Raw genomic sequence first — 18,920 nt, 5'->3', positions numbered from 1 at the left:
AGCCAGGTTCAGGTGTTTGCCTGTCCTGGACGGCAGGGCGACTGTAGCCAGTGTCCTGGCCAGTTTGTCTTCTAGGGGTACCACTCCAGTTGGGAGGGTGCAGAACTCTGGAAGGGGGTCAGAAGAAGTCTGACCCTTGTGCATCCGGTGAATTTGGATCCCAGGTGGTAGACCAGTTAAAGGAGCTGTGACCTATCCGTCATGACCACCCTGGTGTCTTGTAGGCACCGCCCTGAGCCGCGTCTGCCTCGAGCTGACGCATCCTGTGAATAGGCAGAGGGGCTGAGCAAAACAAAGTGCTCAGGAACCAGTTGCATCTGGTTCGCCCCTTGCCTGCTCCTTTGACAACAAAGGATTTCTCTGTATAAAAAGAGGCTGTGACCTCTTGTAAAAGGTTCTTGTTTTCCTGACTAGAATCTACTAGGGGCGTGCTGCTGCTGTGGCGCAGGGGAAGGCTTGCCTCCCTGGGCCCTGCCCAGCCCCTGGATGCCTTTGAGACTTTATTTGCCTTGTGACCCTTCTGCCTTGCACCAGGATCCCTTCTTAATCTCTGAGGACCTTTTGCTGGTCTTGGCGCTTTGCAAGTGCTTTTTTTAAAATTACCTCCAAAGCGCTGTACTTCCCAGAAGGAATCCCTGGCGTAGGGATGTGGAAAAGTAAATTCTGCCATGTTCTGTGTCCCTACGCGTCCTCCATCATATGTTATGTGTGCATGATTAATATGCATATGTGTTCCCCATGTTCGATTAAAGACGCAATTACAGTTGTGTCCCCCTCTAGTATGCCTGTTTCCAGTTCTCGTGAATACTACGAATATCAGGCCTATGTAAAGCTATGTTGCCACGGTTCTCAGTGTGCACGTTATTTCACTGTATAGTCCCCGTTTCTAGGCCTCAAAAGGGCCTGGACACCAGATTCAGCTTCTGTCTCCTGAGCCTCGCTGAGGAGCGATACAGCCCCCACCTGTGTTCCTGACCCTTCACTTACTTCCTGCCTCGCAGTGCCTGGCCCAGCCTGGCTCTGCCTCTGAGTCTGCCAAGAGTATGTTATGATTCTAGTTATCAGTCCAGCCCTCCTTCTCTGCATTCCTAAGCTACTGAATCGCATCAATAGTTTCCGTCATTGTCTAGCCTTTACGTCTCCATGTAAGAGAAATACTGTATTAAATGGTCCTTTAATATTCTTCATCACGCACTACATGTAGAATAATGCATGCTCCGGTCTTAGAGTCTGTTAGCTTTTACCCCGATAACTTTTGGATTCTATCAACATGTTCTCTAAACATCAGATACTAGATACTGCTTAGGTACATGTTGCCCTGACTCTCCAGACTTCAGTCTCTGCTCCTAGCACAGAGTTCATAGCCCCCAGCTTCTCCTAGTAACACGTCATTGCCAGTTTGCGCGCACCATTAGGCTAGAGGTCCCGGCTCCTTAGGTAGCCCCCTCCATGTTTCCGCCCCATTTATGACATATTCTGTTACGTTTACATCACATGTCTATGTATATGCCTCCTGTCACACCTACTTTCACCCTTATCTTTCGCGACTGCTATTGACCACACCCACTGCTCCGCCTATCATATGTACTGTAATGCAACTGTTTTAGTGTATATATACTTGTGTATTGTTATTAAAATGTTAGCGCGCTCATCCCAGATCCAGCTCATCCCAGCTGCCGGGCCCTGCCATTCCATTCCTGTGCAGGTTGTCCTGTTCCTGTCCTTATGCTGTATTAAACCTGCAAAACTCCTACTACCTCGAATCTTGACTCTTATTTATTGAGCTATCTGTTATTGCTATGCCTAGACAAACCTAGATCCGGTATTATTTATTTATATACCACATAATGGCGCCCGAACAGGGACTTGCCCTTTCCCCACGCGCCGGTGAAGCCACGCGTGCCCCCTGACCCTCTGCAGCCGTGACGGAACCATACCGTGCACGTGCAGATATTTCTGCTTCAAGTATCCCTCAGGCCTACGGAGGAGACGGAGGTGGCGGTCCAGCATCCAGACGAGGCGGTGGAGGAACGCGGCGAGTCCCGACCAGAGCCCAAGCCGAGAGTCCAAGGTCCGAGGTATCCGGAGGCCCACCTGTAACAGAAGTCCGAAGTTCGTCCGTCCGGCGTCGAAGCAGTCCAGTCCAGTCCGAGGCCTTCCGTTCTTGCTGCCCGGTGAGTACCGTTGCTGGGGTAGTATCTAGACAGGGTCAATCTAATTGACTCTGGTCAGTGGGGTTTGGTGGTACACGGATCCCAAACGAAGTGTCCTCTTCGGTGGATGCGGGTCCTGACGTGTCTCTTTATGAGACCGGTAAGTTTAGTACTGTTTTAGCAGTGCATCTAGTTTCTGTTCTAGTCAGTTCTGTTCTCGAGAAAATTCATGTATTCTGTTTTCCGTATTCCAGGTGGTATTCTGTTCGAACTATTATTCACAATGTTCTTCATGTATTTTAATGTCGTGGTATGAGTGTGAAGTAATTATCGTGTTTGTTGTGTATTGTATTGTGTCCAGATTATAGTTCAGTCATGCCACTCTTTTCAAAACTGCGTCAGTTAAAAACCAGAAAAGGTCTGCTAGAAGCAGCAGTTCCTGTTCCGCCTAGGGACAGTCCAGGTCATTTCATGTATCAGAAGCATGGCATAAGCGCCATATTGTATCTAGATTTATGGGTAGAGTATACCAAAGGTTTGGAAGAAAAGTATAGATGGCCCGTATCAGGTACGTGGGATGCCGAGTGCATCATGAGAGTAGAAGAGGCATTATGGAAAAAGAAAGCCAGACAGTCACAGAAAGATGCCATCGAGTTATGGCGCAAAGAATCTCATAAAAGAACCGAAAAAGAAATCAGAAAGTCTGAATTAAGTAGAGAATCCTTAGAGCGAGCCCAAGAAAAAGAATTAATCGAGATAGGTGAACGAGTCAGAACTGAACAGTCAGACAGGCAGAGGCATGCCCTCATTAAGGGTATGTATCCTCTTCTTGCCGAGGGCTCGCCAAAAGCGACCCTGGAGGCATCCAGTAATTTTCCGCTACCACTAGTTCCGACCAAGCTACGTCACAAACCGACCGCAGCTGATATTTTCATTTCGTCCTATTTGGACGACACAGTCCCGGAATATGCAAATCCTGTTCCTGCTCCGCCAGTCCCTGTAAATCAGGCACTTCCCGCTCCTCCAGACACCGAAGTACCTGCTACGGTACCCCCGGTCCAGCCCGCCATACAAGTGCAGCACGCATTTCAATTTCCCACTCTGCCAGCATGAAGAGCATCAGTTGACGACTCTAGTTATGGGGCCGCAGGGGGAGGTCCTCCTGGTACCCCGCCACCACACCAACGTAAAACGTTGGTCGAGTTACATGAATGTGCGTCACAACGTACGCCCAAATATCAGTCCGCTGCAGATATCCGACGAGTCCTTACTGAATGTCGCTATGATCCAGTCACAGGTGATGATAGTATGATTCTATATTCTATACGTGTAAGACGGGTGACCGGGTATTTGGACACCCTACCAGATATGAAAGAAGATCTAGACAGAATATATCGTTTCATCCGTACAGGGAATGATCCAGAAAGTATTAGTGACGTTATGTGCCAAAGAAAAGTTGAAGTCCAGCTCATGCTATTAAAGTTTCTGATTAATTGTCTAATAAGAGAACAAGATTATCCGACCAAAGATCAAGCCGAAATGAAAATCCTGACAAGGTGGAGTGATAATATAGCCGACGGTAAGCATAGAACTATCGGTAGTATAGAGAGTATGTACAAGAAAATCCGTAAGGAAATAATAAGGTTACATGATCAACGTAAGGCAGCACAAGTAAGCGAGAAAGAGAGTGACTCTCCTACAGAGGAGGACGAGAATTCTGACAGAATAGCGTATGTAGGAAAATCTAGATTTCCAGATCGCCATTTATGTCTAGAACACAAGCCAGTTTTTCACCATCCAGCACCAGAACAAGGTTCTCTAGAACAAGTATTTCAAGCTACCGATCACATTCTGAAATCACGAATCGGTTATGGCGAGTTAAGTACTATGCATGAACAAGAACTAGTCCGATCAGCAGTCCGATGGATTACTGATTCTACCACTTTTCCAGACGAAATAGTGGCACAAATGTTTCTGAAATTGCCCCCAGCCGAGCAGCGACTGGCGGGTATGTATATGATTCAGCACCTCATTACATTGTACGAGGGTCAACATTCTGATCCAGGTCCGTTGCATGATGTCCTGAACGAGTTTCTCCAGTATAAATGGAGAGGTTTAGGTACCGATTTAATTAGTGTCATTCTAGAACAGCGGCACAAATATAGAACGTTCTTGAACCCGCATTTTATTCATGTCTCACCCCCAGAAGGTAAACCCTTTCACATAGATAGACAGAACCCGTTACGAGAAGTGCATCCAGTTAAGACAGAGGGTGGTGAAATGCAACGAGTGTTTGTTTACACCCCGATCTCAAAGATGGAACTCTTATGAAAAAGTTAATTCCCTGTCATGATAAAGATCCAGCAGGGTTCCACCGAGAATTAAAAGACATGCTCCGTATGGGAGAATATACGTATCCAGACGTTATTAAAATGTTAAAAGTCCTATTGCCCGCAGGGGTATATGAGAAACTCAAGGAAAAAGATTGGGAGGTGGGAGAGAAAAAGATCGATTGGACAGTCCTAGAAGCTGAAGACAAGGCACGAGTACCAGGTACCGGTCTTGGAGATAAATGTAAAGAATTACCAGAATTGTTAATACAAGTTTTGCCTAGATTATTGACAACTAGAAAAGAAGACTGGGATGCAATCTCAGCCTGTAAACAGAAACAAGACGAAGATATTAGTGATTATTATTCTAGATTTGAGAAATGTTTACCATAAACAGTGGCCTCAAGACAAGTAGCGAGTCATACCCTCACCTTTTTGTTACTAAATTAGTCGAGAACTCAAGTCCACAAGTTAAGAATCGAGTTTTGAAAGTCGAAAGTACGTGGCAAGCTAGTACTCCGTCCCAGATGTTACAGATGCTCCAGTATCACCAGAATAGAATCAGAGAAGAGCAAGAACATGAGAGAAAACGTATGAAGGACACGAAAATGAAAGTACTAGTTGCACAATCTGTTCCTCAAGACAGTCAGAAGAGGGGTCCGAATCAAGCCAGTCATCCTGCAGCTCCCGTTAAAGGAAACTGCAACTACTGCAAACAGCCAGGTCATTTTATAAACGAGTGTGCAGTTCTGAAACACAACATAGCTACCGGTAAGACTAAAGAAAGACCACGTCCGCCTAGACAAGAACAAGTTACACAGACTCCTCAGCCACAGAATGCACAACAGACAGTTACCGTACCGCAGCCTATTGCTGCAACACAGCATGTTACACAGCAGATGTACCAGTATGCACAGTCCGAGTATCCAGAGTATCAGCCATATTCATGAAACAGCCTAGAGAGGGAGGTAGGCTTGCCTCTCATCGAGATACCTGTAGATCAAGAGGGTCCCTATGTTCACAGTCAGGTATTAGGGAAAGACAGAAAGTTTCTGATTGATACAGGGGCAAGTAGGACCACTATAAGTCATGCCGAAGTTCCAGGGGCTCCACTCTCAGGCTCTAGAAATGTTTCCCTTGGATTTTCAGGAAAACCTATCGTAAATGAAATTTCAAAGCCAGTTACTCTAGAAGTAGGTCCATTGTCCCGCACTACTGATCTGTTACTTACTAAGTCATGTCCAGAAAATCTATTAGGCATTAAAACACTGAAAGAGTTAGGTGCAGTTATATGCTGTTCCCCAGAGTGAATACGTTTGTTTTTACGTGACTTCAAGGGTCACTATGTATTACGAGATTTTGATCCGAGATTGTCTAATGTTCCGCAGCATCTATGGGCGCAAGGTCCAACTGATGTTGGCTTTATGCAAATCACACCCCATCGTGTGACTCTCAAGCCAGGTGTAGTCCTGCCACGAATCAGACAGTACAGATTGCCACCTGAGGCTGTAGCAGCCTTATCCAAAATTATTGACGAGCTCATGGCCCAAGGAGTAATTGTAGAAACTGACTCCAATGTATGTAATTCTCCGATCATTCCTGTCATGAAACGTACTGATCCAAATGCACCTCCAGTATATCGATTAGTGATTGACCTTCGAGAACTCAATAAATGTATTATTCCCCAGTATCCAGTGGTCCCAGATATTTCTTCCCTGTTGACAGCTATTGATTCAGAAGCTTCATTTTTCACTGTCATAGACCTCAAGAATGCGTTTTTCAGTGTCCCCATTCATCCAGACAGCCAGTTTCTTTTCGGATTTTGTTTAAATGGAAGGAGCTATATGTTCACACGCGCTCCTCAAGGTTTCACAGAAAGTCCTAGTATTTACAGTCAAGCACTCAAGAGACAACTAGACAACATTCACATGCCAACTGACACTGCCCTGCTCCAATATGTCGATGATCTACTGATCACAGCCCGTTCTGAACGTGCTTGCGAGCGAGCATCCCTTACAGTCTTGTATTTCTTAGCCGAGATGGGGCACAAGGTGTCCCCTTCGAAGCTTCAATTCTGTGTCCAGCAAGTGGTCTACTTAGGACACTTACTGTCCAAGAGGGGTAGGCAGTTGACACCAGACCGTATCCAGTTAATAGCGAGTCTTCCTCAGCCTAAGACCCAGAAGGAGGTACGTGCTTTTATCGGCCTTACTTCTTATTGCAGACAATGGATTCCTCAGTATGCATTTCTAGCTAAACCACTGATACAGTTAACGACACAGGAGGCAGCAGTATCGACTGTCCTCCCTTGGACATCTGAACATACACTTAGTTTCAATGAGTTAAAGAAAGCTTTATGTCAAGCTCCAGTCCTAGCCACACCGAACTACAGTAAACCTTTTACACTTTTCGTCACAGAACGCGAAGGTACAGCATTATCTGTTCTCACACAAGATCAAGCAGGACAATACAAGCCTTGTGCTTATTTCTCGAGCACATTAGATCCTGTAGCCCAGGCGCTGCCTGCGTGCCTCAAGTCAGTTGCAGCCACAGCATTAGCTATCAGACAAAGTGATTCCATAGTGTTAGGACACTCCCTGACAGTACAAGTTCCACACTCCGTGGAAGTTCTTTTAAACCGAACACAAACTCAGCACTTGACAATTGCACGTTTAACAGGTTATGAATTGACACTGTTCCAGCCACACATAGAGATCAGACGCTGCAACGTTCTAAATCCTGCTACACTGTTACCGTCAGTTACTTCGAATCCGGCCACACACGACTGTGTGGAAGTAGTCAACATTACGACAAAACCAAGACAAGATCTGACAGATATTCCATTACCAGATCCCGACCTGACACTTTATGTGGATGGTTCATGCATGAGAACAAGTACAGGAGAACTAGTAGCCGCGTATGCAGTGACTACTGACACTGAAGTTATTGAAACACACCGTATTGACACCCTGTCTGCTCAAGCAGCAGAGCTAGTTGCTCTGACTCAAGCCTGCATACACGCCAAGAACCTGAAAGTTAATGTTTACACAGATTCACGTTATGCATTTGGAGTCGTACACGACTTTGGAGTGCTCTGGCAGGAGAGAGGTTTCATGACTTCTCATGGAACCAAGATTCAGCATGGTCTCCTTATACAGGCTCTGTTAGATGCCATACATTTACCGACATCTATTGCTATCATGAAGTGCAAAGCACATACGAAAGTTACTGACATCATTTCTCAAGGTAATGACCTAGCAGATCGCACAGCCAAGCTTACAGCACAGACTCCAGACATTTCAGTTAACCCAACACAGACACATACTCTAGATCCGACTACCTGTATGACAGTTAAGGACCCTACTCAAGATGTCATAGATATACAGTTACATGCTACTCCCGAGGAAATCAAGAAATGGTCCGAACAAGGAGGGGTCCAGACAGATCAAGGATGGTTGACGAAGGGTAGAGCCACATGGTTTCTCCCCGACTCTATGGTTCAAGTCATTATCAATACCGCACATAGTCCAGCACATTTAGGAGAAAAAGCAATGTTAGACAGTATCCAGAACATTTGGTTCAACAAGCATTTACGAGCTGCAGCCAAGCAGAAAGTCCGTACCTGTATGATATGTTGTCAGTTTAATCCAGGTAAAAGTGTTCCGGTGGAACAAGGTGGATTCCAGCCCCCTGACCACCCTTTCGAAGTCCTCCAGATGGATTATATTCAGTTGGAGCGATGTCGAGGTTTTAAGTATGTCCTTGTAGTTGTATGCGCTTTGTCCAGGTGGACAGAAGCATATCCAGTCCCAGATTACACAGCCACGACTACTGCCAAGCAGTTGGTTCGTGAATATTTCCCCCGTTATGGAATCCCTAGAGTCGTATATTCTGATAACAGCCAGCCATTCTCATCTGAGTTGATGAAACATGTTTCCCTGTTGTTAGGGTACCAGTGGAAGTTCCATTGCGTACGCCATCCTGAAGCAGCCGGTCTCGTAGAGAGACATAATCAGACCCTGAAAATCCGAATTGCAAAAGTATGTCAAGAGATAGGTGTAGACTGGCTAGTAGCTCTGCCAGTTGCTTTGTTTTACATGCGCATGGTCGCACATTCCAGATCAGGTCTGTCCCCGTACGAGGTCGTTTTCGGCCGCCCCCCTAACATGTGGGGTACACCTAGACCCCGAAGTATTACCGATGTTTCAAGTAATATGCTGACAGATTACCTAGCTTCCTTGATGTCTGCCCTCAACTCTTGTCGTTCACAGGTTGCCGCCGCATTTCCAGACAATACCGAGGTGGCACCGCATGAAATCGTTCCTGGATCCATGGTCCTAGTGCGAAATTTTGATCGTTCAAGTCCGCTGGAGCCTCGCTGGAAGGAGCCCCGACAGGTCCTCCTCGCCACCCGTACAGCCGTGAAGTTGGAGGGAAGGAAAGGCTGGGTGCATCTTTCGCACATCAAAAATTTTTATGGATTGAAGCCCGTTTCAAAGAACATTTCCGAGCATTTAAAAGACTGCCAAAGTACTATTCTTAAGGACTGTCCCGCAAAAGACACTGATACTGCACCCTCCCTGTTAGAGACAACTCCGCAACAGGAGTATAAGAAAAAGTTAAGGTCTAGTAAAATAAGTCAGCCAGTTTGATTGTCTAAGTCCTCCCCTAGGTGAAACGGTTGGACTGGTTTCTGACATGTATAAAATAGACCCCCATAGTGAGAGAGTTAGTCAAAACTCAATCCGATGTATCGTTTTTCTAAGTTTCATATTATTTCTCAGCATTATGATTTCCTGCACCAGTTATGCATTTTATCTGTATTTTCCAGTTTCTCATGTAAATAAGTCTTCTAATGTTACAGTAGAGCACACGTTTAGTCATCTGCCTCCTCATGAACTCTCTTATCGCCTCGCTATGCGTAACAATTCTTTTATCCGCATGTTACATTAATCACACCAGACCAGCAATGCCACTAATTGTTGGATATGTGGTCGACTCCCCCCTTTCCAGACACCGAAGGGAGTTCTGCCACTCTTTCCTTATCCATTTTCACATAATGGTTCGTGTGGAGCATGGTCCACGTTAACATCATCCTCAACAGATATGTCTTTTCTTAACAGTACATGTTTCCCAGACAAGCAAGGTCTTCCCCACAGAACAGGGTTAGATCTCGAAAACGAAGTTTACAATTTAGGTAATTATTCTTCGAATTTCATGGTCCTGAATGTTCAGTCTGATACTACTCCAGACTTACCTGCTATTTCAGTACTACCAGTCAAAGGCGAATTATGTGTTAGAAATTATGGTTCCATACATGAAGGACATAGTGATTGTACTACTATTGTCAAATATAGTGACAGTGGGAAATCTATTTTCAAAGCTTCACGTCATTCTTATTTTATTTGTGGTCAAACCGCATATGTTCGTCTGCCCCTCGATTGGGAGGGAACCTGTTACATTGCCTTCCTACTGCCACCTGTTTTCCTAGCTCCATCTGATTATCACAGAAACACACATCTAGTACACATTAGACATAGAAGGGAGATCGAGTCCCCCATTGTTGATTATACTGAAACTGCTCTAGAACAGTATACAGATTTCAATAGAGGTTTCTTCTTCTTTATAGGACCTATCCAGAATAGTAAGCTAATCCGTAGGTTAACAAGAACCCTTGAAGCTGTAGTAAATGAGACTGCCTCTGCCCTAGGTAACTTAACTGAAGAGCAATCTGCTATGAGATTTGTTGTGCTCCAGAATCGTCTCGTCCTTGACGTCATACTGGCCGATAGGGGCGGGGCCTGTAGAGTCATCGGATCTAGTTGCTGCATTTTCATTCCTAATAACGCGCCGTCTGTTTATTCAGCTATAACCAGACTCCATAAAATTGCCCATCTGTTACACCAAGATCCAGGCACCTGGACATGGTCCGGTTGGTTCTGGAATATAATTTCCGCCTGGGGATGGAAAGTATTGTCCTTTCTAGGTATTGCAGTAGCGATCATATTCAGCTGCTGCCTCTGTATACAATGTGGCCCTGCGATTTGCGGCATTTGTGCTACCTCTTGTATTCCTAGTCCCAAGTCCCATTCTAAATCCCGTTCCAAGAAAATTCGAGACGAGCAAATGATACTGTATGAAATGATAGATGGTATCATGAATATTGATGTTTCCTGATGGAAACGTAGTGACAAGGTGGGAATGTGGAAAAGTAAATTCTGCCATGTTCTGTGTCCCTACGCGTCCTCCATCATATGTTATGTGTGCATGATTAATATGCATATGTGTTCCCCATGTTCGATTAAAGACGCAATTACAGTTGTGTCCCCCTCTAGTATGCCTGTTTCCAGTTCTCGTGAATACTACGAATATCAGGCCTATGTAAAGCTACGTTGCCACGGTTCTCAGTGTGCACGTTATTTCACTGTATAGTCCCTGTTTCTAGGCCTCAAAAGGGCCTGGACACCAGATTCAGCTTCTGTCTCCTGAGCCTCGCTGAGGAGCGATACAGCCCCCACCTGTGTTCCTGACCCTTCACTTACTTCCTGCCTCGCAGTGCCTGGCCCAGCCTGGCTCTGCCTCTGAGTCTGCCAAGAGTATGTTATGATTCTAGTTATCAGTCCAGCCCTCCTTCTCTGCATTCCTAAGCTACTGAATCGCATCAATAGTTTCCGTCATTGTCTAGCCTTTACGTCTCCATGTAAGAGAAATACTGTATTAAATGGTCCTTTAATATTCTTCATCACGCACTACATGTAGAATAATGCATGCTCCGGTCTTAGAGTCTGTTAGCTTTTACCCCGATAACTTTTGGATTCTATCAACATGTTCTCTAAACATCAGATACTAGATACTGCTTAGGTACATGTTGCCCTGACTCTCCAGACTTCAGTCTCTGCTCCTAGCACAGAGTTCATAGCCCCCAGCTTCTCCTAGTAACACGTCATTGCCAGTTTGCGCGCACCATTAGGCTAGAGGTCCCGGCTCCTTAGGTAGCCCCCTCCATGTTTCCGCCCCATTTATGACATATTCTGTTACGTTTACATCACATGTCTATGTATATGCCTCCTGTCACACCTACTTTCACCCTTATCTTTCGCGACTGCTATTGACCACACCCACTGCTCCGCCTATCATATGTACTGTAATGCAACTGTTTTAGTGTATATATACTTGTGTATTGTTATTAAAATGTTAGCGCGCTCATCCCAGATCCAGCTCATCCCAGCTGCCGGGCCCTGCCATTCCATTCCTGTGCAGGTTGTCCTGTTCCTGTCCTTATGCTGTATTAAACCTGCAAAACTCCTACTACCTCGAATCTTGACTCTTATTTATTGAGCTATCTGTTATTGCTATGCCTAGACAAACCTAGATCCGGTATTATTTATTTATATACCACAGGGATTCCACTGAGATTACCGAGACTTTGCAGGTGCCCACCCTGCATTATGGCCGCTGTTCATATATTTTAACTAGCAGGAGCCTACCCTGCTTTATAGCCCGATTTGGAGGGAGCCTACCCCTCAGGGTGCCCAGAATGATCGCATCACTGCCGCTGCCCCGAGCGGCCTAAGCGGAAGTCAGGCAGCGTTGTGCCTGGCGGCGTGCGGGACTTCCGGTTCCATAATGGAATTCCCGCCCTCACCCCGGCAGTGGAGAAAGTCGTCTGGTGTCTCGTGGGCTTCCCTGCCAAGCCCCGGGTTCCCTGAGAGGGACCGGGTGACAGAGCCAGCAGGGGGAGCCTTGCGGACTCCTCAGGAGTGGTGCTGGTCCGTGGAGTGTTGCAGCCGTCTAAGAAGACACGAGAATCCCCATAGCCCCGCAGGCACCAATGAGGGCTGAGGAAGGTGGAGGGGGCTCGAGGCACATTGCCGGTGCCTGCCCCCGACGCACAGGCCACAGATCTTCCCCTGCCGCCTGTTGAGCGGAGTCCCGGCCCCAACTAGGAGGAGATCGGAGGAGTCGCCGCCTGACCATTGAGCCGGTGAGTGAGCTGTCCGGCTAGTTTCTGAGCGGCCCACGTGTGATAGGGGGCCACTCCTACGTTGAAGGCATTATGTTGTGTAAAGAGCCGGTGTGTGGCTCTGCCATGGCCCAGTTATTTCCAGAGCCCGCGTGTGGCTCCAACAGTTGGGGGCAAGTTCTCCTTCTTCCTGGTGCATAGTTATCTAAAGCTCTAGTGCGCTTGGCAGTATTTGGGGGCCAGTCTTTGCTCCTGATATTGGGTATCACTATTTTAGGAGCCAGAGTGCTCCAAGACACATGGTTAATTTTAGAGTCCAGAGGACTCCCACCTTTGGCACATTAGTTAATTACTGAGCCCTGTGTGGCTCCAACATTTTGGGTGCAATGTTCCAGAGGGCTAGCGAGAGCACCCCCCTGTCGCAGTTTTGTCCTCAGCTGCCCAGCATGTAGTGGGCAGCTGCACCGTTTAGGTTTTGCTTCTTAGGGGACTTGTACTTTGGACTTAGGAGTGAGTCGCACTCCTTCATCCCTACTTGGCCTTCCCCAGCTGCGCAGCACTTAGTGCCAGCTGCAGTGTTTAGGCCCCTTGCTATTGTCCCCATTTGCCCAGCAAGTAGTGGGCAGCTGCTACATTTAGGTTTTGGCGCAGTGGCGCAACCTGGACTTTGATGTGAGTTATGTGCTACATGTGATTACTGCGCTAAATGTGATTTATGCGAAAGAATAGGATGATAGGCTGTGGGTCTTTGAACAGACCTGGAGCTGGGCATAAAAGGCTGATGCTGCAAGGGCCAAGTGTGTGCCAGGCAGGGGCATCTGGCATCTGCTTCAGGGCTGGTGTGCTCTGTGGCTGCCAGGAGCTAGACGTTGGGGAGGCTTAGTACGTGGTGTGAACCACCAGAGGGGTGGAGGGAAGACTCAAAGAAGAACAGGAGAGCAGAATGAATAGAGGGGGTAAGAGGGCACATATGGTGAAAGAAATTAAAGGAAAACTCAATGAAAATAGATCATTAGATGGACAGGCCTGATTGATAACAGTAACATATATTTTAAGGAACTGTACAACTTTTGGCTGTCACAAGATCTTAGTGGAAGTTACAAATGAAAAAACAAAAAACAAAAATATTAATAAGTGCAGCACAGCACAGGGCTAACCACTTCCCCTGTAATACCCTCCATTAGAAAATAATGGAGGTAGGAGACTAAAATAACACCCCACAGAAAATAATGTTAATTTGTTTATTGAATATTAAATAGTGAAAAATGCAAATACAAATATATTAAGTTTATTGTTACATCAATTTCTAAGTTACAAATTAATGTATCAAAACTTCATATAATTAAATTTGTATATTTAGTATCTGCATACATTTTTAGAATTAATTTATAATTATTTATATTTCTAACTATTTTATATATGTTGATTAAGTAGCTTAAATGGCAAGGGTGCATTGCATATGTTTGCATTGTGGATATTAACCCTGGGCGTAGTGTGCGGAGTGGGGCTCCGCGGAGCTACGCGAAGTGGGCGCACAACTACGCCCACCCGCGCACTCCGCGTAGCCCCACTCCGCGCCGCCCGCCTCCCTTCCGCCCTCCCTAAATACATAAATAAATGTATAAAAAGCTTTTAAAAACACTTACCTTGTCTGCCGCGTCCCCGGGGCTCCCTCTCGCCGTCCCGCCGTTCGCGCCGCCACCAAATCGGATCCTAATGCGCATGCGCGGGCGTCCGCGCATGCGCATTCCTCACGAGAAATGCGCATGCGCGGCCGCCCGCGCATGCGCATTAGGATCCGAAATGGCGGCGCGCATCGCGGGACGGCGAGAGGGAGCCCCGGGGACGCGGCAGACAAGGTAAGTGTTTTAAAAAGCTTTTTATACATTTATTTATGTATTTAGGGAGGGCGGGAGGGAGGCGGGTGGCGGCCGGCTACGCACCGTCTGCGGAGCGCGCGTAGTGCCGCCTGGCTACGCCGGCTACGCAAAATGCGTAGGAGGCGGCACTCCGTGCACGGAGCGTAGCTGGCCGCCCAGGCTTTGTGGATATGTGTCTGTATTTTTGGCCTTACTACTCACTTACGTGAAGCATACAATCAGGCTAGGGATCTACTTTAACCACTCACAATTCTACAGCACTCACTGTAACCCATCCTTTTTATAGACAAACATACAGTGGAAAGATCTGGGACTCAAGAGACAAATCTAACATTTCTGTAATTGCATACAAAGTGGGGTGTCAAAAGGGTTTATTGTGAGAATCTGGGGATTTAGCCATGATTGGCCACCATTTTTATTAACAGAATTATGCTTCTCAATTCCTCTTCTTGGTTGTTTCAGTTCCTCCTCCAGACGGCACCCCTAATGGCTACATATGTGGAGGTTGTACCAGTAACCAGTCCGCGAAGCCCTGCACAGCGACTGTAGATGTTCAGTGCACTGGGAATCAGAACGCCTGTGGCACCTTCTATGGAACTGTCTTCAGGCCTGGTGAGAAACATTGTGTTATAATTCCACTTGTGTTGGTGTGCCGCATGTTGTTGACCTCGATAATCCTGTTTATGCTGCTTTCCTGTCTAAGTGTGATTGAATCACTACATATTTCTGGCACTCCTTAACACAACACTGTTGTGCAGTGGTAATTTATGTCCAATACTGGATTAAAATCCCACCAGAGTTTGCACAAAGAGATAATAAATAAAAAGAAAACGGACTTTCTGCCATGAAGGGGGTATACCTCGTGGCTTCATTTAATTTACTGAGTAGTTTGGGTTTTTATTTGAATAAAATGTGTGGAAGTGTTCAGCTTTCATTGCAAAAGAAAAGGTGAAAAAGAAAACCACAAACAGTATAAAACAACATGATTTCTGGACCACAGGATCCAGGCCATGGAACCTGGGCCGTGTGGCCTCCAACAATTACTGTTATGGTTCGGTGGCCAATCTGAGACCTGGGATGGAAATGGTTTCCTTCCTAAATACAGAAAACCTTGATCTAACAGCAATGTTAATGACTGATTATTGTTTGTGTTTTTCAACAGGTGAAGCTGGGATACCATATAGCGGGAAAGGATGCACTACTCAGGATTCCTGCAAAGTTGGAATTTTCAACCTGGCAGCAACACAAACCTCTGATTATGGTTTAAAGTGTTCCCCTGCCCTGAAAGTTTGAGACCTATGTTCTTCCCCATATGCACTCTGACTGCAGCTTAGTAGTTGTCGGTAGAAACATTCCTAAAGCTCTGTGGAATGTAGTGTCTGGTCTTGTGATGATGAGGAATCACATGAACTCATGCCAGCCTCTCTGAGACACAGTGTACAAGTGGCCAATCTTCTTTGTACAATCCAGGCAAAATGTTGTTTAACCACCAGATTCTCTATTCAGCCATCTTAAGCCCCTGGGCATCTCAGAGGGTTATCTCATATTTATACATTGAGTGGTCCAAGCCCAGTCTTGCAATCTACTAATGATGCTGTCTTATGGTTGTAGAAGGAGCTTCTCCTGATGTGATACTAATGCTGACTTCATGAGTAGCCATGAACAGCTATTCCTGGTTTTCTTCTGCTTCTTGGTTGAATACCTCTTCTATCATTAAGTAATTGAGAATATATGTCACAGTTGTGTTGATGGTGTCAAAATACAAGAGTACAGAGTTATTGGTTCTTATATCCAATTTTAATGTGCTTTTTAATCCAGCAAACAGCTACAGCTATAACCCAAAATAGAAATAAAATATAGGCCTGCTTTGTATTGCACATTGAAAAAAGGAATAAACATTAGTTCACACCGCTACTTCTATGTTGGGTCTGTGTCTTTATTGGCTAACTTGGGTTTGGTGCTTAATGACAGATGTGTACAAGGAATGAAGGTAAATACCATACCAAGACTAGTTACTTCACTCAGGATGAAGCTTCAAAGAAAGAGAACAGAATGTAGACCCAGCGCATGATATTATCAGTCAGACCCTGTCCATGCTCTAGACCTCTGATGGAACCCTCACTGTCGTCATTCCATGATGGATGCCTTGACTGATATCACGGTGGAGTCAAATGGAGGACAGGTTGCACCTGAGTGAAGTTTAAGACTATGGACCTGTTTAAGATCTCGGCGGACAGGTGACTCGATCACTACTGTAACAGATATCCCGTCCGCTGAAAAACAAATTCCATTATATTCTGTGGGATTTACTTTTTGGCGGATGTGATACCTGTAATCATTGTGACTGAGTATTCTGTCCGCCGAGATCTCAAACAGGCCTCATGTCTACTAAATGGTGGACTTTAGGTTTGCCATGAATTTCACTTCATGAAAGTCCAGGCAACTATTGGGAGTTGTCACAACTAAGTATCAGCTCGGGAAGCTGGGTATACTCTTAGCTGATTACACCTTTATATTTTGTTAATAGAGGCAAAATGAAGTGGTTCAGACACATCATAAATCTCCTTACCATGACTGGGGATAAAACATGAAAGTATTAGGTCTGATGACATCTTAGAACCTTTGACAATGTTTTCAGTTAACCTGTTCAGAAACTTCCATTGAGTTCCAAATATATATATATTTTTAAACATGAAGGAAGAGAGTGATGTAGATAATTCAGAGCATATGCAACATCATAATATGAGTGACTGTGAGGTAATTTAGCTGTATTGCATGGTGCGGCTCTGTGTCCCTAACCCCTTCCGTGCTCGTAACGGAACCACTCCGTCACGAGCCATGGACACGCTGTGCTGGTGACGGAGTGGTTCCGTCACGGCGTGGCTGCCCACCCCACGCTGCAGTAATTCCGCACCTGCAGGGCAGTTCTACTGAGCGGGCGGGGCCGTGACGGAACCACTCCGTCACAAGCACAGCGCGCCTGTGGCTAGTGACGAAGTGGTTCCGTCACAAACATGGCGATGCCGGGCGCCACCCCTCCCCCAAGCGCCACGGCGGAATTACCGCCGCGGCCAAGGTGTCAACATGTAGTACACTACCAACCCCTTCATTGCCATTCAGGTTTTGTTTGTTAAACCTAAGCTCATCCCTGGGTGTCTGTGGCTCTGAGCACTCAGAATTACACAAAGTGTATAGCAATTGATGAATGAACATATTTAAAGAAGAAAGAAACTCAACACAAGATATTTTTTTTTAAATACAGTATATTTTTATGAATCATGAAGAACAACATGGAATAAATCCTGAGAGACTGAGTTTACAAGAAACAACACATCAAAACGTATAATTTAACTGAATAAGCACTGGCATATGAAACACATTTTACACTTTGGAACATTTTCAAGTGAAATGCGGTTACTTAGAGTGACTCTTGGAGGCCAACTCCTCCAGGGAGCCAATCGAAGGGATCAGCAAGGCAAGCAGACTTCAGTCTAGACATTAAGACCAGTAGCTCCTTGACATGCACTTTCATGTAGTGGTCCTAATACAAGAGATACAAGATGTAGAGTATGCTCAAGGATGCTGAAGATGCTGTGTAGTCGACTGGGTTCTTCCTAGTGCTACCCCTCAATCCACCTTCCTAGAGAGGTGATTTTGACCACAGGTTTCGAAACTCCTCAAAGTCTCCTCTGGGTCAGCAGCAGTCCAGGTGCCTCTGGGCTACCGGTAGCCTGGCTTCTTGTGACAATAGCTCTCCTTCTGGGTTACTAAGCTTCACGCCGATGACTTTTCCCGATCCAGCAGACATTTTGGCCCCTTTGAGCATCGATTCTTGATCTCTTGGGCTGCACATCAGCGATGGGAGGTGATGCAGCAATCTGGGCACCAACACGCTAGAGAGGCTTCTTTAGATTTTCTGCCCTGTGCTTCGCACAGGAATTCAGCCGACTTACTTTTTGAGTCTATGCTTCCAGCTGAGCTTTAGGGACTACTTCTTCATGAGCAGGACACCGCAGACACAGTCCTTTCATTCGCCAGGACAAGAAGCAGCAGGTGCAGTCTATCAATCAATCAATCAATCCATTTATAGAGCGCGCTACTCACCCACAGGGTTCTCATGGCGCTGAGGGAGGGGGGATGCCGCTACTGCTCGAAGAGCCAGGTCTGAGGTGTTTCCTGAATGTGAGGTGGTCCTGGGTCAGTCGTAGGTGGGCGGGGAGGGAGTTCCACGTCTTGGCCGCCAGGTAGGAGAATGATCTTCCTTCGGTGGTGGTTCTGCAGATCCGTGGGACGGTGGCGAGGGCGAGGCTGGCGGAGCGGAGTTTGCGTGTTGGAGTGTAGAACTTGAGGCGGTTGGTGAGGTATTTGGGGCCTATCTCATGGAGCGCTTTGTGTGCGTGGGTGAGGAGCCTGAACGTGATCCTCTTGCTGACGGGGAGCCAGTGCAGGTCTCTCAGGTCGGCTGATATGTGGCTGTGGCGAGGGATGTCGAGGATGAGTCGTGCGGATGCGTTCTGTATGTGTTGGAGTCTTTTCTGAAGTTTGACTGTGGTTCCTGCGTATAGGGCGTTCCCGTAGTCCAGTCGGCTGGTGA

At 46.3% G+C, this 18,920-nt stretch overlaps 1 protein-coding gene across 1 annotated transcript in view; it reads left to right on the top strand.

Annotated features, from left to right (window-relative positions):
* The window catches only part of LOC144826867 (phospholipase A2 inhibitor and Ly6/PLAUR domain-containing protein-like), a 56,814-nt gene extending 41,050 nt beyond the window's left edge, over positions 1–15,764 (top strand). Inside the window, exons 3-5 of the mRNA XM_078685328.1 lie at positions 6,172–6,177; positions 14,789–14,938; positions 15,489–15,764. Of these exons, the coding sequence (XP_078541454.1) occupies positions 6,172–6,177; positions 14,789–14,938; positions 15,489–15,619 (287 nt within the window). The 3' untranslated portion in view covers positions 15,620–15,764. The remainder of the gene's footprint in view (positions 1–6,171; positions 6,178–14,788; positions 14,939–15,488) is intronic.
* Positions 15,765–18,920: the final 3,156 nt, after the last annotated feature.

Source organism: Lissotriton helveticus, chromosome 4_1, assembly GCF_964261635.1.
Source record: "Lissotriton helveticus chromosome 4_1, aLisHel1.1, whole genome shotgun sequence".
Taxonomy (NCBI): Eukaryota; Metazoa; Chordata; class Amphibia; order Caudata; family Salamandridae; genus Lissotriton; species Lissotriton helveticus.
This window is presented reverse-complemented; position numbering and strand designations above follow the sequence as displayed.